At 48.1% G+C, this 23935-nt stretch overlaps 1 protein-coding gene across 1 annotated transcript in view; it reads right to left on the reverse strand.

Annotated features, from left to right (window-relative positions):
* Window positions 1-23569, reverse strand: part of GCFC2 (GC-rich sequence DNA-binding factor 2) — a 30885-nt gene extending 7316 nt beyond the window's left edge. Inside the window, exons 1-12 of the mRNA XM_006899651.1 lie at window positions 23377-23569; window positions 20766-20909; window positions 18274-18501; window positions 17166-17263; window positions 14450-14565; window positions 11695-11881; window positions 8005-8128; window positions 7220-7301; window positions 6527-6639; window positions 5538-5737; window positions 2218-2365; window positions 411-532 (exon numbers count right to left, since the gene is read on the reverse strand). Coding sequence (XP_006899713.1) covers window positions 411-532; window positions 2218-2365; window positions 5538-5737; window positions 6527-6639; window positions 7220-7301; window positions 8005-8128; window positions 11695-11881; window positions 14450-14565; window positions 17166-17263; window positions 18274-18501; window positions 20766-20909; window positions 23377-23569 — 1755 coding nt within the window. The remainder of the gene's footprint in view (window positions 1-410; window positions 533-2217; window positions 2366-5537; window positions 5738-6526; window positions 6640-7219; window positions 7302-8004; window positions 8129-11694; window positions 11882-14449; window positions 14566-17165; window positions 17264-18273; window positions 18502-20765; window positions 20910-23376) is intronic.
* Between the last annotated feature and the right edge of the window lie 366 nt (window positions 23570-23935).

Below are 23935 nucleotides of genomic sequence, written 5' to 3' on the forward strand. Positions count from 1 at the left end.
ACAACTGTGTATTTGAAGGAATGGATTTGCACTAACGCATTTATGCCAGTTCACCTCTGAAGGGCCACTAGATAGTTGCAAAACTGAAGCCTGTCTGGCTGGGCTGTGAGAGCAGGTCTGACATCCTGTAACAGAATGTGGCCAGAAACAATCACGGCAGTAACGTGGGTCTTGCTCCTTGGGTCTGGTGTATCCTTCCGTGAGTAACAATGACTTCTTCTGGCACAACGTCCAGAGTGTAAAGCCCACTCCTGTGAAAACCTCCTCAGCAGCAGTTCTATCAATCGGATAGAAACAATTTCCTCTTCAACTAGTTTCGCTGTAAATTACTCACACATCTTCTCTCATGAAAGAGATCGAAGGTGAGGAAGTTATAACTAAATGAAGTAATTCCTAACTTTAGAAAATGCAGTATGGCTTTTACTTACCTCTTTTTCAGAAGCCACATGCTCTTCGAGAACCATCCTGCAGTGCGGTATTAAACTTGTTGTCTGTGAGGTCGACAGGGGATCCCAAATGAACTCCACGAAGTCTGAAACAAGTATTTCAGAGCTGCGTCACTGGTGATGACCCTGCTTTTGCTGGTCATGTCTGCCTGCCCTCGGCATCTGTCCCTCCTCACAGGGCCTCCCTGGGACTGAGCTCACTCTGCTCCTTCAACGAGCTCATGGCCGATACCAGAGACACCCAAGGCGTTCAGGCCCTCGGGCCCGGCCTCGTACCCAGGACACTGTGTTTTCGTACCCCCGTTCTCACCCCTTATCCTGAACTCCTCCACCGAGCCCCTGAATGTCCTCCACCGGCAAACTCCCCCTACATCTCCTGCTCCTGGTGCAAACCCCCCACTGCTGCCTCCAGCCCACTGGACGCTGCCTCTCCCAGTGCTTCCCCGAGCACCTTCTGCACGAGGCCTGTGCTGTCCGCCTTGTGAGAGTCACAGCCTTCATCCTCTGAATCGAGGTACGCACGCTCCTTACTGCTGCTCTTTTCCCTTCCCCCACTCCGACTGAATTCAGTCTCACAGGAGCAGGCCACCGCATGAGGGTCACAGCACGCGGGCCAGGGCACATGGGTCACAGCACACAGGTCACCCTGCTGGGCTCCACCATTCTCGGAGGACAGTCAACTTCTGGCACCTCGACTCCCTCTGCAACTTGACTCCTAAAATAACTCTTAGCAGTCAAAGTTCTGTGCAGATGAACCCTGGCCTTGATGAAGCCTCTCCAATGACCCTGAGCCCTGCCTCTGGGCACGCACCTGTCACCCACCTCACTGTGATGACAGGTTCACACGGCTGTGATAATCACTCCTGTTCTTACAAGCCCTCCTTCTGGCACCTGTCTTCTAACAGTGCTTGAGCACCACCAGGCCGACTTTCACGCTCCCGCTCCTCCAGCCCCACTTCTGACATCTGCTCCTTCCTCCACGTCTCACCTGAGGCCCGGGCCAGTCATGACCATCACTTACTGGCACACACGGCTTTCTTCCACCTCTCGTGCACTTCGCTGAACCTGCTTGACCAATTCAAACCAAACACACCCACCTGTCCCTGAGTTTGTGTCTACAACCACGGACCGTAAGCAGAGCTGGGAGAAGACATACTTTCAACTCATCACCACGGAACTTCGAGGAGCCTGTCAATGTGCCCAGCAAGCACACAGCTTCCCTGTCATCCGGGTGGTCAGTCCGCTCCCTTCCCCTCCTCGGTGCTCTCTCAGATGACGGACTGACCCTGCCTGCGTGTCCATAGGCAGGGCTGCTCTGACGGCTCGGGGCCCCGGATACTCCACAGGAGAAAGATGGGCAATCTCTTCCTGAGGGACTCACAGCCTCTGAGAACTCACCGCAGAGCCAGCTAGAGGTCAGCTCCAAGTCAACAGCAAGGAGGTTATTAAAAGGCCACAAAGGCTAAGAGCTGAGGACCTGAGGGGCAGACACCCACTCAAAAACGGCACTGTCAAGGGCGGGCTTGAAGACAGCTGCTGACTTCACTGTGCCCAGCATGTCCACGTGTCAGGGCCCTCATGGGCTATTACGCCTGCTTCCCTCACCCAGCACACCCACGTGTCAGGGCCCTGTGCTCTTTATTACGCCTGCTTCCCTCACCCAGCACACCCACGTGTCAGGGCCCTGTGCTCTTTATTACGCCTGCTTCCCTCACCCAGCACGCCCACGTGTCAGGGCCCTGTGCTCTTTATTACGGCCGCAAAGGGCTACCTGTGAGCCGAGGAATAACAGCCTTGTTGATGACACCAGACAGGATATTCCGATCAGAACTCTCCTCCTCTGTGTGTTCCACGGCATGATCCACATACTCTTGCACAGCTGTGAACCAGGACGTCTGCTTCAAACCGACAGAGTCTGGCTGATTAAGAAAAGGAAAAGGTTACCAGTGACCCTAAGCGCTAGCTGATGTTAAAATAGTGAGCCTTCCCTGGGGTCGCCACAGCTGTCCTGAGAGACTCACTCCCTGTCTCGACACCCTGCACTCAGCTCCCAGCTGGACAGTGTGACCAAGCCGGGGTGTCAAGGAGAGGGAGCTCTGCTCTCTCTCAAATCCACGCCCCAGCAGCTCGGCAGATGCCGTGAGTGCCAGCACCTTCAGTGCCCAGCACAGGGCAAGCGCTGTCGGGTACAGCACTCCTCAGGACACAGCACTCAGCGTTTCCAAGGAAGTGCTGCCTCGAGCAATCTCAATTCCGCTCCCTCACTCTCTGATAAACACTAACGTTTTTGGCTCTGCAGGCAAACAGCTGATGCCCAGTCACTATCTGCTGAATGAACAGGCATCGGCCGGAGGCTCAACGTCTCAGCTGCAGCCCGGTGAACAGCTGGCCCTGCCTGAGGGAGTGTGCTTCTTGCAGGGAGCCCACGTGGTCCCGAGCTTTCAAAGCACCACGAAGAGACACAGGCACTCGCTGCCCTCACCCCTTCCTACAAGTCTGCTTTCTCACTGTTATTTGCTTACTCTGTTCTGCTCTGAGAGCTGTGGGGTCGTCTGACTTCTCACCGACCCTCGACAGGGTTTTCAGAGGCTGTAAACCAGACTGGAAGAGACTGCCCACCTTTCTCTCATCGAGTGGCTGGTGAGTTCGAACCAGCAGAGGAATCACCTTGGGTCAACTGCCCAACTTCCTACAGATGAGGACCAGAACTCAATGTGCTTACTGGACGTGTCTCTAACTCTCCTGCTGTCATGTAATCACCTATGAAGTGAAATGTCAATGAAAACCTTTCCTCTTTCTGGGAAGACTGGAATCCAAGCCTGAGGAAGTGTTTGAAGGGTTAGGGCTATTATCAGCGTTGCACCAGTGATCCTTACCTCCCTGCAACTCTTGCAAACAACCTTCTCTTCTTACTGCCACTACCGTCTCAAGTGAGCAACTGATCATTTCAGCTTGACCTGTAAAGCAGTCTCCCCGTGAATATCTTTATTTCTGACTTCCTATCCTGTCCAGTCAGATTACTACCGTTAGGTGCTGTCGAGCTGGGTATGCCTCACAGCGACCCTATGAACAACACATCTGAACCCTGTCCTGTCCCATGCCATCCTCAATCCCTGACACCCTCAAGCCCATTGCTGCAGTCACAGTGTCAATCTACCAGGTTGAGGGTCCTCTTCTCCCTCATGGATCCTCTGTCTTTCTAAGCATGACGTCCCTCTTCAAGAAAACTGTCACTCCTGGCTGCATGCTCAAAGTCTGTGAGATGAAGCTTCCTTACTCCTGCCTCCACGGGGTACTCCGGCTAAACCTTCCCTAGGACCTATCTGTTCGTTCTTTTAGCAGTTGTGGAATATTCAGTACTCTTCTCCAACACCAGAACCCAAAGGCATTGAATATCCTTGTGTTATCCTTAATCATAGGCAAACTCAGACGCAAAAGAAGTGCCTGAAAATACTATGGCCTGAATCAGGCACACCTTAGTCTTCTAAACACTATCATTGCTCCTTAATTTGGAATGAGCTCTGATTAGACTTTCCTAGTGCAGTTCACCCATCTCCTGAATGCTGACACCAAGTGCACGGATTGTTGATCCAAAAAAGATGAACTTGTTGACAGTTTCAATCTTTTCTCCACCTGACACAATGCAGCTACTGGTCCAGGGGTGAGGATTTTTGTATTCCTGGGGTTGAGATGTAATCCACATTGAGGCTTGTACTCTTTGATCTTCTGCAGCAAGCATTCACAACTCTCCTCACAAGCCAGGCTGTATCATCTGCATAACGAAGATTAGGGCTTCCCAAACACTGCCTTCATCAGGCTGCTACCTCTTATCAAGAAGGACCTTAGAAAAGAACCTTTAAACGTCTCTCCTCTGCAGCTGTGCTGGCCAGCTCCTCCCAACATGTCATTTCTGGTACCAGAACTCAGAATCGGGTTTGCAGGCTTCATTTTGTCCCACACATCACTCATTTTTTTTTAGCTGTTGCAAAAGGCTTTATTGTTTCATTTGGTCCAAGGCTTGGGCGAAGGGCTTCTGGGTGGAAAAGATTCTACATCAGAATGGGATAGAGAAGCTTGCTGCCGATGGCAGGGGGACGCAGAGGTTCCCCCCGCAGGTCCCTGCAGACCCCTAGTCGTGCTTGAGGGTGAGACGCTCAAAGAGATACTCGCCCAGCCCGGCCTGGGGGCCGCCCAGTCTTCTAATGTTGGTCAGATGGTCACCCGTCTTCTTCAGTAGTTTCACTTCCTCGTCCAGGAAGTGGTTCCCCAGAAAGTCACAGAGATGGGGGTCAGTGTGGGCAGAACCCACGGTGTGCAGATCCAGAAGGGTCTGGTTTAGGTTCTTCCGCAGGGCCAGCTGCTTGCATGGCGTCCAGGGTTTTACCCCACTCTTCCTGGGATGGCTTCTGGGTATCTTGGAAGAGGACTCCGCCGCTGCGCTGGTTTTGCAGCTTCAAGAGCCGCTCGGCACCCTCGCGCTTCTTCTACAACTTACGAAAGAAGTGTCTCACGCCTTCCAAGGCCACATCATCGCAGTCAAAATAAAAACAGAGAGAGAGGTAGGTGTAAGAGGCCCGCAGGTGCAGGTTGATCAGACGGCTGACACCAGCTTCTGCTTTGGCGGAATAACTCTGACGGATCTGAGAGCTCATAGTTCATTGAGGTTTTGGGGCTAACTAAGGTGTTAGCTGGTCCCGAATAGAGAAGATGGTTGAGATAACCCTGAAGTTACGCATGGAGATGAAGTTGGAGGGAGGCTGGAAGGGGTGAGGTCGCCGGGTCTGTTCCATCCAAACAGTGTTGAAGCAAGAGACAGATCCACAGGACGGCTGGGTACTAACATCACTCGTTTCTAAGGCACAATTCTATGTTATCCTTTCTCAGGGGGAAACCAAACTAAACACAGAAGCCACTACAGTACCTGTTTTCCTCATGTTTAATGAGGTCTAAGACGATGCCCTTCCAGACCCTGCGCCCATGGACTGAGCAGTGGCTCCGAGTCTGTAAGGGGCGTATGTTACAGCTAACCTTACAGCAGGAGAACGTAATAATGGGGTGAGGGGTATTCCGTCATACACAGCGCAAAATTACCTTAAGAGGATTCCAATCCAGCAACTGAATCCGTACCAGGGGATTTAAAAGCTTTGGTATGCATAAACTGATAAAAGCTTCGTAATAGGAATCAGGAAACTTCTCTCGCCATTGCTGGAATTTCAACAAAATACTCTTAATGTTACAAAAATCATCATGTACATCTTCAAAAATCTTCTGACGATCCTTCAAGATGTTTCCTGTAAGCAAAGGAAGTTTTTATTATATTATTATGTTATGGAATATACTTTAATTATATCTGCTCCTTTCTCAAGTCACATGACTATGTGAACCCAAATAAAAGCTCTCTTCGCTATTGAGAGAAAATCTGTTTTATTAAGAAAACACTTGAGGGACAGCAACACTAGCCACCATACCCACTTCCCGTGCCCCTTCAATGCACGAGAGCACTGCTGCTGTTTGTTGTTCCCTGAGCTCCTTTCCTTAATCCCTGCACTGTCACCCTACAGGCAGGTAGTACTAACATAACCATCTCACTTTTCTACAGGCAGAGGGGAACCAAGGGAAACAACACAGAAAGCCAAGAGGAAGGAACACGGCCAGACTGAGAAAGGTCAGAGCCTTCCCCTAAGGTCACACAGCTCAGAGCTCCTGTCCACACCACATTAGCTGATTCCAGAGCCCACAATCGGCGATCCTGTCCCACCGTCCAGTCACGCTCACAGCGCCCCACTGGGCCCGGCTGTTTCAGGTCACGATCAGTTCTAAGGAGAGGGTGTGATGCTGGAATTCACCCAAACGCTCTTTTGTAGTAAAAGGAGATCAGAAAAGGACAATGATACAGAAACCCTCACGCAGCTCCTCCCTCGCTGGGTCTCTCGCCGGGGCGGCAGCATCTGCGGAAATGCCGTGTCCCCGTGACCTTCCAGCAGTTCTCTACAGTTCACAGGCCGACTGAACGCGCACAGGGCAGCCCTTCCCGCACCCTCTCCCTTACACGGGGCCGTGCTGGCACAGTGGTAACGGACCCTGCCTTTCCTGCAGCTCGGCCATCTCCGCCGAGGGCAGCTCATCGTCACTGGACGTCCCTTCCTCGTGGTCACCGCTCCCAGAAACCAGCCTGGCAGGTCTTCTCTGAGCCCTGTGTTTTTATGACAAAACAAAAAAGGAATTAAAAGCAAACGGCACAGGCTGAAAATACACTCTACAATCAAAGTCAAGGTGCTCAAAAAGGCACCATCACACCAGCTCAGTGAGAGCGGAGCAGCGTCCGTCTGAATCTGTGGTTTGGGTTCTTCTCTGCGACCCTGACACAGTCCCACTTAGGACATTCTCACAATGGTCTAGTGGTAAGAAGCTGCGCTGCAGTCACCAAGGAATGCAGCTTGACTCCATGGCTGCCCCGTGGGAGAAGGACCTGCAGTCTCCTCCTGGGCGAGTAAGTGCCTCTGAAAACCCATCTCAGGGTCACCTGTGAGGGGGTCCTGACTCGATGGTACACAACAACAACAACAACAAGAAAGCTTACTGAACTAGAAGACGGTGCGCTTGGACTAGCTTCTCACTGGGAGTAATTCCTAGCTGTTGCTCCGGGCTGTGGGCTACCCTGTTAATAAACCACGGTTTACCATTATGCTGTATGTGACCACGCCACGATAGGGCGCTTCACCGTCCTTGGTCAGAAACACCTGCTCAGCGGTGCTGTAACTACACGTATTTACCTTCGAGATGCCAGCTCTTCTAAAACGCTCTTTGTTTCTTCCTCTATAGCTGAACTTCCATTTGTTAATGTCTCAGTCTTGCCTGCCAATAAAGAAAACCGTTTTCAAACTGCAAATTCTGAAACATTCTGAGAACAAAAGCGGTAGTGCACCTGCATGCACATGTAAGCACTCAAGTCCTACGCTTACTGTGCCGGGGTCATGACGCAGCCAAACCCAACGTGAACCCCCAGCACGGAGGTGCAGACCTAAATGTTTGAATTTTCAGGGTTTTCCTGTTACTTGGTTTTTATAACCCCCTGCCGCACACAGCTGCTGCTGTCTATGTGAGTTCCCATCGCTGCATCTCTGCCCGCAGGTCTCCCAGGCTGTCAGCCTTATGGACGCCTGACTGACACGTCACTCTCTCCCACGCTCCTCTGCTGAAATTCAGCCCGGCTTTCTAGATGCCCCAACCAATCTGCAGAAGGGCTGTGAAAACCTTACAAAGTCACATCTCTGACAAAGCCTACACCCTTCTATGAGATGTCCGAAAATAATCATCACGTGGGTCAAAAACATTCTGTCTCAAATACTACACAATAAGAAATTACTAATTTACATTTTCAGTCTTAGAATTCATTTAAGAGAAGGCTCTATCTTTCACATTTTAGGGTTTTGGAAGGAGATGGGTAAAAAATTAGGGGAAACGGCAAAGAAAAATTTTTTCAGCAAGAATGAAAACCATTTTTTCCAGCTGATAATTTTTTAAATAGTAAATTATATTGAATAAGAAATACACTAACGTGATAACTGCTGTAAATACGTTGATTCACATTTTAATTCATCTTGCCTGCGTTTCATTAACGTCAAGGCTTGTTTTAAAAGGAGCGCATGCATGGATGACTCTAATTCTTGGATGCTGGCAATCTGAAACACATAAACAAGGGACACTTTGTGGGTCATGAGAAAGTCACGAGGTAGTAAAGTATAAAAGGCTGGCAGGACCGGGCAGGCTCTTTTCTGTTATAAACTGGACAGTCAGGTTAAGAACCAACTCACCAGCACCCAAAACGAGAAAAAGGAAAACTTAGAAAAAAACTTTACACAAAATACATAAATTCACACACACACTGTTTAATTCTCAGATAAGGAAGTACCTTCAAAACTGCAGCGTCACGATTACAAACCTTGTGAGCAACAGATCTAGCAACAGGTACTGCTGCTGTGTACTGCAGTCAGAGCTGACCCACAGCTGACCCTCCGGTGGGTTTTCAGAGGCAGTTAATGGCACAGGAGGAGACTGCCCATCCTTCTCCTGTGGAGCCTTGAACCGCGAGCCTTCAGGGTCGCAGCACAGCATCTTGACACTGCACAGCACGGGACTGCTGTACCGACCCACTGATGCCTAGCAGATTCTGGATTCCGACTTAACGCGACCTCCAGGAATTCCTCGGGGGTTTGCCAAGGCTATCCTGTCACGGAAGCAGACTGTCACATCTTGCTTCCAATGGGCAGCTGGGGGATTTGAACTGCTGACCACTGGGTCATAACCACTGTGCTGCCAGGTTTCCTCAGGACATCAATAAACGCCTATTAATTGTGAAACTCACAGGACAAAGTCAGGGGCTGAAGGGAGTATCCTTGGCTCAGAGGGAGGATCCCCCCGCCTCCGAGAGAGGACTTCAGGAGGAATGGCGAACAGGCTCTAACTCCTCAGCACTGACGGCTGGCTGCTGCAGGGACCGGCCGTCTGCGGGGACTGGCTGGCTGTGGGGACCGGCCGTCTGCGGGAACCGGCCGTCTGCGGGGACCGGGACTGACTGGCTGTGGGGACCGGCCGTCTGCGGGGACTGGCTGGCTGTGGGGACCGGCCGTCTGCGGGAACCGGCCGTCTGCGGGGACCGGGACTGACTGGCTGTGGGGACCGGCCGTCTGCGGGGACTGGCTGGCTGTGGGGACCGGCTGGCTGCGGGGACTGGTTGGCTGTGGGGATCGGTACTGGAAGAATCAAGTCAAGTCAGGGAACTAAGGTAAGAAGAGAGACAGGATGAGAGCAGACTCAAGTGACTGCAAACATTTTAAATCAAGATGAAAAAGAGGATTTGAAAACAGAGTACAAACATGGTTAGTCCACTCGTAGAAAAGAACTTAAGGACAACTGCAGTTGTAGTTGACCGGCGCGGGACTCAGTACGCGTATAACTTGCTTAAGCCGGAAAAACTGGAAACCAAACCTGAGCCGCGAGGTTCAATACAGAAGGATACTATGCGCACAATCTTGAAAGATCCAGGAAGCATCAAAAGATGAAAAGAATATACAGAATCACTGTGACAAAAAGAATTGTTTCAGGAAGTACCATACGGACAAGAGGCAATGGTGATAAAGGAAGATATTTATGCCACATTGAGGACATGAGCAAAAAAACAAAAAAAAAAGACATCAGAAACTGATGGAATATCAAGTGACATGTTTCAACTAACAGACGCTGCCCTAGATGGACTCACCAGTCTATGCCGAAAAATTTGGAGGGCAACTGCCTGGAAGACATCCATATTGGTCTCCACTGCCAAGAGTGATTCAACAGCATGTGGGTTATTGAACACCATCGTCACCATCACATGCCAGCAAAATACTGCTGAAGATTAACCAAAAACAGCTACAACAGTACCCTGACCGAGAACTCCCAGCAGTTGAAGCTGGGTGTAGAAGAGGCTGTGGCCCCAGGGATGTCATGCTGACATCAGATGGATCAAAAAAACAATGTCTATTTGTGCTTTATTGACGATGCAAAGGTACGTAACTGCGCGGGTCATAAAAAATCATGGCGAACACTGAAAGGCATGGGAATCTCTGAACACTTAGCTGTGCTCATGTGAAACCCACACCTAGACCTCGCCGTTACGCAAACAGAGCGAGGGAATACAGCAGGGATTAAAATGAAGAAGGTATGTGTCAGGCTTGTGTGCCCTCTCTCTACTTGTTCAATCCATGGAAGTGACTACTGAGAAGCCGGACTCTATGAAGAAGAATGGAGCAGTAGGACTGGAGGAAGACTCAACAATAACCCACATTACGGAGACGACCTAACTTTGCTGGCTGAAAGTGAGAAAGACTTGATGCACTTGCTGCAGAAGATCCAAAGACTTCAATGTGGATTACGTCTCAACATTAGAAAAACAAAAATTCTCACCATTGGACCAACAGACATCATCACAATAGCTAGAAAGAGGACTGAAATGGTCAACGACTTCATCTTTTTTGAACCCACCATCAATAGCCTTGGTATCAACTGTCAGGAGATTAGGAGACATACTGCACTGGAAACTTGCAATCAGGGTCCTTTTAAAATTACTGAGGAGCAATGACATCAGCTTGAAGACTAGGGTGTGTCTGATTCAGGTCATGGTCTTTTCATTCACTTGCTGTTTATCTGCGAGCCAGACAACAAAGGACAGCAAAAGAACGGATGCCTTTGCGCTGTGGTTTTGGAGAACAGCACTGAGTATCTGATGGACTCCTGAAAGAACACGTATGTCCTGGAGGAAGTGCAGCCACAGTGCTCCTCGCAGGCAAAGATGGCAAAGCTTTTTGCTCACACTCTGACCACGCTGCTAGGAGACACTTCTCTTTGGAGAGGACGTCATGTTAGGAAAGGTCAAGGGCTGGCAGAGAAAGAGAAGCCCCTTTACGAGATGGACTGAGACAGCGCCTGTAGCCACAGTGCCCGTGTGTCAGAGACGGTAAGTACGGGGCAGCACAGGCTCAAGGCTGCTGTTTACACGGTCGCTAGGAGTCGCACTTGATGGCACCGAACAACAACAATATGTATAAAACAAGTAGCAAGCATGAGCAAAGTGTTAACAAAGGCGTGGCACACACAGTGCACAAGAGGTGTGCGCCAGGAGAAGTCGCATCACACACCTACGATCGGAGTAAAAACAGTCCGTCAAACTGGACAAAGTATGAAAACTTAGAAGACAGCGAGAAATGTTTATCAAATAGGTTGGAATTAACTAAAAACAAAAACTAGAAAAACATCCCCACTAAGAATAAGATTTAATAGCGCAAAAGTGGGAAGTAACTGACGAGAGTTACAACAGATAACAAATAAAACACAGGATGGCTGGACATCAAGAAACAACCCATGAAAACACACTCATGTTTCAAAAGTGAAGAAATTAACAGAACCAAGATAGTATTTCAGGAGTATAATCTTGGGATTCTATTTTATAAGCCTTAAAAATACTTAGAACTTTTACTTAACCATTCATCTAGTATCAAGAATAATTTTACACCCAAAAATTACATCTAAAATGGTATACACACTGCTACTTATCACAGCAACGTAACTGCAAAAGCTCCACACATCCATCATTAAGGGACTGCTTAATGCTGTATGTGCCAGATAAATAAGTGTGAGATTCAGACACTTTGAATAAAAAAAAATCAGTCAAAAAATCAGTTCAGAAGTAAGCCTCTTCACCATCACGTACCTTTTCATTAAGGCAGTCAATCAAACTGTCCACATAGACCTTCATGCTCTTGTAGAACCTGCAGCTGAGCGTGGGACCTGACGCGTCCTCCAGGGTCTGGATCGCACTCTGTGAGCTCTTGATATCCTGCACACATTTTTCATACTCCCTCTGGTGTGAACGGTGAGTGTCCTGTAATAATGTTAATCTAGATAAATAAAAGAAATGCCACTTTACTTTTCAAACTTCAGCTTCTACTTGAATATGCAGCACTCTAATGACATTTCCCCCAAGACTGCGCTCTAACGACCACCAAAGGAACCACGGGTTATATGAGCTGGGTTTATCAGACGTGGTGAGTGAGAACGTCACAGAAAGGAATCTGGAGAGAGGCAGTACAGGGCACCTGTAAGGACTGGGGTGCAGAGCTAAGCGGGGTGGGCTCCGAGCTAACCAGGGTGGCCACAGCGCAGAAGCCAGGCGCTGCTGTCTAAGCTGAGATGATGAGAAGGTGGACGCCAGTGATCTCATAATGCAAACAGGTCACGTGTCTTTAGGTAAAGGAATGAGCTGGCTCTTAACATCGGCCGAGTGTACGACAGGGAGGGAGCTCTGGTGGCCCAGGGATAAGGAGATACAGCGCACACCCAAAGGCGCACGGTCTGAAATGAACAGAGCAGCTCTGTGGTGGAAAGAGGAGCAATCTGCCCTGTGCAATGTACCGTCTCCCAAGAACCCACTGCAGGGGCAGCTGAGGGTCGGTTCTGACTGGACGGTGAGGGTGAGCTGCTGGCACACGTTTGTGCTGCACTTCGGGGCGTCCGCTGTGTTATTAGGATTTGATGTTCCCTGCACATCCCTTTTCTTCTGCTCTGCTGCAGGCCCTGTCTGTCCATCTACTACTGAGGCTAAGACACCCCTCTATCCTTTCAGCCTTGGTGAGGGTCATATCTGTCAACTGTTAGTCTGTGAAAAACAAACACAATTCAGTTGCTACTTAGCTTTTAAAACAGTTACCCTTTATGTTTTCTTGCCAAAGGAAGAATAAAAAACCAGTTTCTTTAAAATCACTGAGAAATCATTTTCCACTGATGCCTGACTTTGTCTAAAGACAGGATAAAGAGTGGGTCAGTAATCTGCCAGCACACTAAATGTAGAGTATCTAAAAACAGACATACCTACATGATTTTATTTATCAAGCCAGAAAACGTTATAAAGTATCCTTTTCGGAAACATCCTTTTCTACACTAGATCTGTATTTATATAAATAAGCACTGTGAGTGTATTTTTAGCAGCAATATGATAAAGGAATGAAGTGACTTTATAGAAAAGACACGCCGCAGGCCAGCATGGATTTTTAATCTATTCTCAGGTGTCGGGGAAACAACAACATACTGACCTGAAGTGAAATGTTCTTTAGGATTATGAGAAGCCACCCTCTCCCCATTCTGTAATGAGACTCTGAACGTCATATATGCTCTTTCACACACCTCAAGAGATACACCAGATCTGAAGCTGTCTAAACCCTCAAAGTCACTGCTGCCGCGGAGGAACCAACACACAGCGGACCCTCGAGTGGGTCTTCAGAGGCTGTAAACTGCATGGCAGGAGATGCCCCATCTGTCTCCTGTGGAGTAGCTGGTAGATTTGAACTGCCCACCTTTGGGTTGGCTGTGCAACTTCTCCTCCACCAGGCCACCAGAGCAAGATGAGAGACAGTGTGAATACTTAATCCGTAACGGAGTCGCTCTGCTTTCAGCAAAAAGGCTACTTACCTTACCTTTGTCAGAGAGAGATTCACAACAGTCTACTAAAAGATCACAGCAAGGAAGGAGCCTGGTTAGGCAAATGGCTGTGAACGGAAAGGTTGCTGGTTTGAACTAAGCCAGTGGCTCACTGAGAAAAAGAACTGAGGATGAGCTTCCTCCAAGATGAGAGCTGAGGAAGTCCCACGGGGCCGCTCTACTGTCCCAGGGTCACCATGAGTCCAGACACACTGGACAGCCTCACACCGATAAACAACACAAACAAGACAAGACAGCTGCACTGCAGAAAGGCAGCCTGCGTCAAGAGTCTAAGGACAGGCCCAACCTCCGCCAAGGCCAGTCTCTGGGGAAATTGATTTCAAAAAATTATTTAACAGTTTAAAAAAAAATCTATAGAAATAACAATGTTTACCATCTGTGCCATTATGCATAACTGAGAAAATTTTAAATGAAAAATGTCCAACCAAGTAAACAAACATGGTGATTTTTCAAAAGTAAAGGCTATTTAACAACGCAGAAAAATGTCCACGAAGATGTCAAGTACTTTTATTTTTACTGATTCTGAGATAGATATTTTTACTTTTAACTAGGCAATGTTGTACATTATACAAGCGACTCGACGGCACAGAACAACAACACAACAACTAGGCAATTCACATCTATCAAGAAGACAAGTGCACACACACAAATTCATGGGTCACTGTGTGCTAACACTAGAGATGTGAGGTCCTCTGTGTTGTCGTTGTGTACCATCAAGCCAGAACCGACCCACAGCTGACCCTCCAGTGGGTTTTCAGAGGCAGGAGACTGCCCATTCTTCCCCTGTGAAGCGGCTGGTGGATTTGAACCATGTACTTTTGGGATTGCAGTGCAGCATCTTGCCAGCAGACCACCAATGCTCCCTATTTCCCCTATAAATCTGTTTAATATTTATATTTAATAATTTTAAAAAATAGTACTATCTATTAAATGTTTAAGATAAAGGTAAATTAAAAGTGAATGTTACTTACCTAGTATTTAACCGCTTCTTTATAATTTCTAAATTTACTGGTGGAAATGAAATGGAAGTATCAAACTTCTTCACTTTTTCAGATTCAATGCTATGAGAAAGGTCTACATTTCTTCCCTAAAAAAATAAAAAAAATTTTTTAAACAAAATTTACCTTATAAATAAAATAGCAGAAATGGAGCTCAGATTAACATGCTTATCAGCTCAGAAATCCCATGCCTTCTTGGCTTTCTATCAAAGCAAGAGTGCTTTCAAAACCCTCTTTTCAAACTTAGAAATCTAAATTTATACAAAAGGGGCAAACTGAAAAAAAAAAAATCTTATTTTATCACAAACAATTCTAGTTTTCAAAGTTAGCTTTGTTTCCAGTCCAATGACTTGCAGAAAGTTAAGATTCTGAAGAATCAACAGCCGTTGGTGACTATTATGATGGGTGGTGGAGAGCTTTCTCACTAAATCAACCTATTTCCCCAAAGCAACACGAGTTCGCCGTGTAAGGGGCTGCAAATTCACTCTGGCCAGGGAAGAGGAAAGCGCTGTGTACTGGAGGGTCCCAGATGACGTTTTAACTTGCTTTAAGGCCCTGCAGCTGAGCTTTCTGCTACACTTTGCATCACTTGTTCTCTGGCTCAAAGGCGCTCCAGGACATAATGTGTGAGCCACCAGAGGTCAGCTCTGGAATTCGTGGCTGCACCACAGGAGAAAGACTGGCCACGCTGGAAATCTGACAGAGGACGGCTCTGTGCCAGAGTGCAGGTGACTCCAGAGCGCTCAAGTCTCCCCACCGCACCCACCACGTATCCTTATCCCAGCGCTCAGGACCTGGGAGAACTGTCCTATCTGGTAAGAGTGAGAGTTAACCTAGATGGCAAAGACGTGGTTAAGAATCTTGAGAGCAGCAGTTTCCACGGGATCGCCCAGGTGATACGGAGCACATTACATGTGCCGGTGCAGGAGGGCTGGGGGCCAGGTGAGCCGTGCTGCTGACCTGAGGACAGCGGGCCTCTGGCAACAGGAACCCACGAGCAGCCTCTCAGGATAAAGAAGGGAAATCTCCTCCCACACAATTCACAGCCTCCGAAACCCGAGGGTCAGCGAGGAGTCGGTTTCAAACTGACTGCAATGACACAGCTACTCTTTTAACAGAGGCAGAGGGAGCTTTGGGACAGAGGGGGCGGCCCCAAGAGGAGAGGATGGACAGAGATACAGCCACAAGCCAGGGAGGCCCACGGTCAGCAGCGGCCAGTGGAGGCAGAGGACACAATGTCCACGAAGAGCCTCAGACAAGGAAGACCCTGCTGAGAGCGAGATGTAGCACTTCTCACTTTCCAGATAAGAGAGTAAATTCCTGTGGTTTCAAGTCACCACCTTTCTTACAGGAGCTACAGGAAACTAGTACATCTGGTACAAAATTGTCAATAAATCAATCAGTTAATGCAACTGTATCAGTAATAAAAAACGCAAATGGAAAATCAGGTCAAGATAGTAACTGCAACAACTAAACTTGTACTTTAAGGCAAGACTGGGGTGAAATACTGTCCTGTCGTAACGCTGATGTACATTTCTTCAGATAGCACTGGGGAAAACACAAAACTGCCAGAGAAAGTGGTTCTTGCCTGTTTAGTGGTATCGCTCATAGCAGTTATCCCAAGGTAAAAACTCAAAACCACATGTAAAAGAAAAGGTCAAGGTGGGGAGGCAATTATTCACGGATTTTATTAACAGGGGGGGAAAAAAAAATCAGATTATAACCCAGAAAGTTCACTTTGCAACAATAAATCAATCAAGAAGAAAAAAAGAGAGTTGGAGGAGTAAAAATGGGAGGAAATTGCACAATCATGAAGCAAACCCCACTTTTCTGTAACCTTTCGCTAAAATCACAATTTAAAAAGGCGCTCTAAATGGCAGAACAGCTACTGAAAGGACGAGGCACTGGCCTGAGTGGCGATGATGATGGCATTAGCTACACGGGAAGTGAAGAAGTCACGTTCAGAACTCCGTGCACACCAAGGTCTCCAAGAAGGGTCCCCGGGCAGTGTAAGCTGCCCAGGGAGCAGCACTGCCCACCACCTGCTCAGACGGCTCCAGTCAGTGCCAGGCTGCCACCTGAGGCTGTGCGAGGTGCCCTCTGACGGCATCATGCCGGGGTGGCTTTCTGACAGACGCTACGCCGAGAAGCCAGGAGTCCATGGACCAGCCGTGGGGCAGGGGGGCGGCAAGGAGCAGCCACCGAAAGCCAAGGACTGAGACATCACTCCACCGGCAAACGCACACATTCCCTGTTTACGCATGCTGACTGAGGAATAAAATCATTCCTTCCCTGCCCCTTAACTTCTCCTATTTTACCTAATGATCGGTAAGATTTTTAAGATATATTCTCACTAAATTCTTTGGGGCCTAAGTATTTAATAAAAGGGATTGTTTGAAATTTTGGCAGGAGTGGCATCCACTTCCTAACAACACACCTCTGGAAAGTCTGTGAACCTTGATAAATGACGACAGCTGTCGACCAGGCTTCAGGCCTTTTGTTCATAGGGGTCACGATGAGTCAGGCTTGACTCGATGGCAATCAACAAGGGACATGATGACAGGATCATCAAGACACTCGGGGTCCCCGAGAGCCTGGGACCCTCTGATGCACACTACCTGGGAGGCTGTAACATAACATACGCTGTGAGGCTTCACAGGCGCTGAAACACACTGTACACAGTCCGCACCTGGACGATTTTGACGGCTTTCCTCATTTGCTGTTGTTCCCAAGTATCTTGGTTTTCATCCTCCTGACTTTCTGAACTTGCTTCTTCATTTCTGATTGCTACAAAAAACATAATAAAGGTCACGGGCACACCTTCACTAGGTTTCCACCCATCAGCAACAATTAGCATTTGTGGGAGTTCTAGCATTTTGGACGTGTTAATGTATTTACCCTTCTCAGTGACCCCGAGGTGCCCAGGGAGCTGGTGAGGGGCTGTGCTGGGCGCTGTCAGCCGGCACCTGGGCAGGGAGCTGGTGTGAGGGCTGTGCTGGGCCGTGAGCCAGCACCTGGGCAGGGAGCTGGTGAGGGGCTGTGCTGGGCCGTGAGCCAGCACCTGGGCAGGGAGCTGGTGAGGGGCTGTGCTGGGCGCCGTCAGTTGGCTCCAGGGCTCCGGCATGAGTGCTCTGATCTCCAAACAGTCTCGTTTATGACAGTCCAAGTCTACACATGAAGATGCTGGGGAAGCACGGCCTGCCTGGCTTTGTTCATCCAGGAACTGTGTATCCTTAGCTGAGAACCTAACCATTTACAAAGGGACCATCAACAGGAATTTCTGGGTGATAAAAAAACAAACCTCACATCTAAAAAAACATGATGTGAGGTGACTAAGACAAGGAAAAAATGCTTATAACGGCCTGTAAATAAAAATTGTGCAAAGAGGGAAGATTTAAGAACTCCTGATGAGGACATGTTTCAGAAAAGGGAGTCATTTCACAAGTGATGCCTACAATCTTTCTGGATGCTTCTGGGTTGTTGTTTTTTTGTTTTTTTTTTTAGAATTATGTTTACAGCCAATGTATTATATTGACAATGATTTCACTGCTTTTAAAATTTCAAAAATATTTTATGATTTTTTCTCAATCTGTCAAACAGGTAACAGCAAACAGTATTACACACACCCACAGACATAAATTTTAGAAAACTATGTGACCGATTAAATTGATAATAAGAAGAAATAAACAGCTACCCACCCTTAGAATAGGACACTGCTCCATGTTTCTGTGGGGACTTTATAAAAACACTGTAACGAAAATGCCTTGACCTGTACGGACTGATGGATAAACACGTACTTGCTGCTTCGGCCATTCTTTCTCTAAGCATTTGGGGCTTCGGAGCAAACAAGATCCTTTCTTCCTGGTCGTCAGGCTCACTGCAAGGATCTTCTTCCTCACTGTCCTTCTTCAGGGCAGACATGGTGGGCGCCCGCGTCACGTCCAAGGGGAGGTAGTCGCCGTGGGCCCTGGCCAGCTCACGCCTCCTGCGTGCTGCCTGGATGAAGGCTGCGCCGGAGATCCTGACTGCATCAAACCAAGGGGACAGTGAGAACCAGAGAAAACGCGACACCTTTACACACACACACATACACACAGACAGACAGACACAGACAGACACACAGACACACACCCACACAAGGGCATCATTTCCTCGGCATCTGGTTCACTACCCTGATGACCGAGTTATTAAATGACACACAATCTCACAATAGCAAGGAGTTGGAAACAACCTAAGTGCCCATCAACAAACGAATGGCTAGAGAAGCTGTGGTATATTCGCACAATGGAATACTATGCTGCATTAAAAAACAAGGAACTCAGGCAATATTATTCAAAATGGTTGACTCTGGAGAACATTATGCTGAGTGAAATATCCCAGTCACAAAAGGACAAATATTACATGATGCCACTGTTGTAGAATGGGACTGTCCTTGGGGTTGGGGAGAGACTGAGTAAGATGGGTTCAATAATGTATACTGCACTGAAACAGAGGAGGGAGAAAACCGTTTAAAAGAGAGATATAACTAGGTATTTCTGTCATCACAGGAGACTAGAGCGAGGGCTACATGGTGGAGGGGACCTGGGGGAGGCTTTGTAAAACAATGAAAGAATCTTTTCTTTTACTTTTCCATAAAAAAAAAAATGACACACAATCTGATCGGAAAAGGAAGACATTAATTTCACAGAGAACTCAAGAGAAATGTCCCAAATCTGTAAATATCAGAAAAAGTACTACACACTTCTTCTGCTTCAACTCTGGCACTCATCAGGATTGGGGCTGACTTTCGTAAGGGCTACTTGTAATCGCAGAATCTGAAAGGGTCAGGGAAGGAAGGCAGAAACGGCTGCCCACGGAGTCCCCGACTATCGGGGAACTACACAGGTCAAGGGATGGGGGACAGATCGGTCTGGAGATGAAGAGGCGCTAACGATACTGATACTGCTTAACTTCCAACACAGCTGAGTTAACACAAAGGACTTGACGAGCGTTAGTGTGCTGTGGAAGGCTGAGATGCACGCACAGGCTCTGAGAGCAACTGCTGAACTCTATGCACACCCCCAAGCACGTGATCAGGACAAGTCAAAAGGAGAAAATCAGTATCAATACCTGCATGAAAGAAAACTGCATTTCAACTGCATAGTACTGATTGGTTATCAGCTAAAAGATGAGCGGATGTATCAAGACTTAATGGGCTTCAAAGACAGAAAAAAGGCTGAAGGCATAATGAGGATGAGGAAGGAGAGAGGTTGTAAGAATATCAGCTGTTTTCTAAACGTATTCAGAGACTTGCTTGAAAGCAGGAACTGAAACCCAGATGGCACTGCTAAAGGGGCAGATTAGGGCGCAGGGAGAGGATAGTTTCTGCCCCAAGAAGTAGAGAAAAGACCCCTCTTTTCACGCATTTTCTGATTAGAAATACCATCCCTGCCCCCCTGGGCAATCCAAGCAGATGGCCCAGAACTTCGTGAAAGTGGAGTTATTACGGCAACTGACGAAATAGCAACAAGACATCCAACACTTCTTCATCATCAGAATGTAGTTTATGATTGTGTAGTTAATATTTCTCAATATGTATGCTTGAAAACATACTTGTAAGTTTTACTTTTCTACTCACAAAGACAACCACAGCTGAGATTCAGAAAGGCATTAATACGAGGCAATAATAATGATGGAAACTACATAAAGAATGGTGGTGTCTGCCTTGTGTCAGCTCTGACGTGAGGAAACCCCATCATCCGTGAGCAACTAGCTCTTCTGTGGTCCACCCCTCTCCTGCGGGCACCTGTGAACACGGGCACTGAGAAACACTCGGCACCCAGGGTGTGCCAGACTCCAGGTCCTGCGGTGACCCTGCACTGATAACATGAACAGAGAGGAACCGTGGGGTCAGACCCGACTCCCAGCTGACCCTTCGTGGGTTTTCAAAGTTGAACGACATGGGGGGAGACTGCCCAGCCTTCTCCTGTGGAGCAGCTGGTGGGCTAGAACTGTGTGCCTTCTGAGGTACCGGTTATTACATTAACGTGCTCTGTATTCTATGGGGATGATAAACCACCAGCCCAACTGATTTCACCTGTATTATTATTATTATTTATACTGTATTATTATTTGTATTAATATATTCATGTTAACATGAATAGTCAATTTTGGCACTTGGACAATCAACAAAAACAAATTCCTTTTTCGAGCTTTACAGTTTGTTATGTCATCAATAACGAGAACCAATGACATAAAAAAGTACTGACAGGAGGAAAAGCTAGTCACGCAAATCAGAAAAACCACTGACCTGTGGATGAAATGTCTTTTTCTTCTGGAGAACTAGAGCTGCTGGAAGAGGAACTCTGGTGATCCTCCTTCTCTGAGGAGCGACGTGTCCCATCCTCTTCCTCAGACGAGAGAGCAATTGCTCTGGATTCTAAGAGGCTGTTTTCTGAATCTAGGAAGAGTCAGGACAGAGGAACTGATCAGTGAAGCTGTCAGAGGCAGGAGCCAGAACCGACTCACAGCTGACCCTCCGGAGGGTTCTCAAAGGCAGTTTAATCACATGGGAGGAAACTGCCCAATTTTCTCCCTTGGAGTAGCTGGGGGATTTGAACTGTGTCCCTTCGGAGCAGCTAACAGCCACCATACTCCATATGTAACGTAAACATAACACACCTTTCTCCAACTCTCAGTCTCTGTGAACTCAAGGAATGGTCTAACAAACAAACACTCCAATTGAATTACCTTCTCACCCAATAACATAATCTCAAAAGATGCAGTGAGACGAGGATGATAACGTGAAAACAACAACTAAAAGCACAAAAATTGAGTGCCTCCCCAGAATGTAAGGGAGATGGAGTAGTGGTGACCAGACAGGAAAAAGAAAAGAATGATGGGCTCTCACTGTGTCACAGGGACAGGGACACCTGTTTCCCCTGGTTTGTTTAGGGTTCCTAATTGGACAAAGGAGATGCTAGCACAGGCAAGGACACTAACAACCGGAGTGTCTAAACAGTGAAGCTTACAGTCACTGAGTCAGCGACCAGAGGAAGGATTTTCACACTCCTCTCGCCCAATCAGGGCTCTCATCCTAGTACGTCCTATTTCAATGGCTCAGGGCAAGAAGCAACGAGCATATTAATACTGAATCACATTATGAGGTGGTATTTACACTATCAATTGAGGGTAACAGCAGAGATAACACACACAGAGGTGTTACAGAAATGTGAAGAGCGAAATGTAAATAATTCTTGGTAGCAGTAACAAAAAATGATTTACTATTATACAACTATTTTGGAACCTCCAAGAGTAATTTTAAAACATACGATCATACAAACAGGATCTTTTATCTCATAAGACAAATTCCTACAATAGTTCAAAATCATATTGGAGTGAAAACGTCAAGGAGGCAGAAACGCAGGTGCAGTTTCGAGAGGAGCAGCTGGCAAAAGCTTTTGCTTTTGTTTCAATTGTATTTGCTACAGCATCTACCAATGCTGCTGCGCTATTTCTCTGACAGGACTTGGCGGCTTTAATTACCTGGTTCCAGTAGTACTGCCTTCACCTGTCTCATCATCAGAAATACCAAGTGGCCACTACCTAGTAAATTGTTCCTCTTCCCTCCCTCTAGTCCTGGTAAGCTCAAAGAGCTCTAGCTTCTAGTCTGCAATCTTAATGTCAATAGTAACTGTCAACGAGTCCAATTCAACTCACAATGACCCTCCATTGGGTTTCTTAGACTGGCAACCTTAATGAGAAGAGACCCCCCTTTCTCCAGTGCTGCTGGTAGACTGAAATACACAAACAGGCGACCGACTTAGGTCACCATACCCCTTTACTACTAAGGAGGCTGTAAGAAGCTGCCTTGCAATCTCAAAGACACATGGTTCAAATCCACCAGCTGTCATACAGAAGGACGGACCATCTCCTCTGTGATTTACTGCCTTTGAAAATCTACCAGAGGGCGAGCTATGAGCAGGTTCTGACTCAGTGGCACACAACAACATGTTGTGACTGTCTTACTTCCTTCCAAATGAGAGTCTGTAGATTCACCCGTTATGTTTTGTGGACTCCTCATTCATCATGGCTGTACAGTACTGCACTGCTGCTATCCTGTTCAATGGTTCCTTTTGGCTACTATCAAATTGGGGAGCTCTACCAAACACTGTCCATGGTAACATGGGTGACCATTTTCACATTTGACATATCAGTGTCACAGTGTTCAGCATCACAGCAACCACGAGTTACCTCTGTACAGCAAATGGACAGATCAGGGCTATACCACTTAGAAGAATGTTTAGAACGTCAAATTCTCCAAGAATCCAGTCCTTGAACACACACACACACACACACACACACACACACACACCTTGAAATCACCTTTTAATCGAGCAAGGCAGCAGTAAAAGCGAAGCATTTTACTTTGGGGAACTATACGCTTTTATAGATGTTATCTGTATGGGACCAAAAGGACCAACACTTGTTTCGAACTATGGCTGAGACATGCGGGGCCTGGTGAGACGCAATGAATGGAAGTGTCAACCACGCGGACAGTCAAAGTGAGACTCCCTGGATTCCTCCCATGGGCCGTTCTGGCTAAGGGACCTCGCTCTTAATCGGCCACTTTCTCAAAAGGAACACGAAGCTTTCCAGCTGGCTGAGTGTGGCCGGAAGGATGCGGCCACTCGTGGCACCTGGGTTTTCATAAACGACTAGTCCTGGGGCTACACCCCCCGGGGGGTCACCAGGGGATGCAAGCAGGAGCCCACCGGCCAGCACACGACCACGTGATCCCTAAGGGCCCCGATGCCCCTTCCCAGCGCCAGATCGTGGCCTTCGGGGGAGACCCCGGCCACTCCCCGGCCCGCCGGCCGCCCCGTCCAGCCCCGCGGGACCCTCACCGCTCCCGCCGTCACCGCCTGCGCGGGGGGCAGCTGCCGCGGCGCGCCGGGAACTCGCCCACACCCGAGCGCGAGGTCTGCGGCTCCGGAGCGACCCTCCCTCCGCAGAGACCTGCGCCCTGGGCTCGGGAGGCGAAGCCTGGCCATCGTCACTGCCGCTGGAATCGGCCCGGCGCTGCCGGAAGGCCCGCTGGGGTCTGTGCGCCATGGCGGAAGCCCGGGCACTGCGCATGCGCGCACTCCCTCATGGTTACATTGACGGCGGCGCCCTCGGATGACGTCATCAGGCGCATGCGCACTTCGCTCTGACACAAGCCTCCCTCCGACTCTGGGGGTGGCGCATGCGCACTTCGCTCTCCTGAAGCTGTCCTGGTTTTGAGTCTTTAGGCGCGGGGTGCTTGGTGGTGTCTTATATTCTACGGAGGAGACAGCCCATCGTTTCCCCGTGGAGATGGATTCGAACTGTATGCCTTTAACCTAGTAGCACAACTCTTCACTACTAACCCACCTAGATAAATAGTTTTAAAAATGATTTTAAATGTCCATGGTACTTTATGGATTTTATTTTATTTTT

This window comes from Elephantulus edwardii, unplaced genomic scaffold, assembly GCF_000299155.1.
Source record: "Elephantulus edwardii isolate Elephantulus edwardi_28Jun2011 unplaced genomic scaffold, EleEdw1.0 scaffold00265, whole genome shotgun sequence".
Classification (NCBI taxonomy): Eukaryota; Metazoa; Chordata; class Mammalia; order Macroscelidea; family Macroscelididae; genus Elephantulus; species Elephantulus edwardii.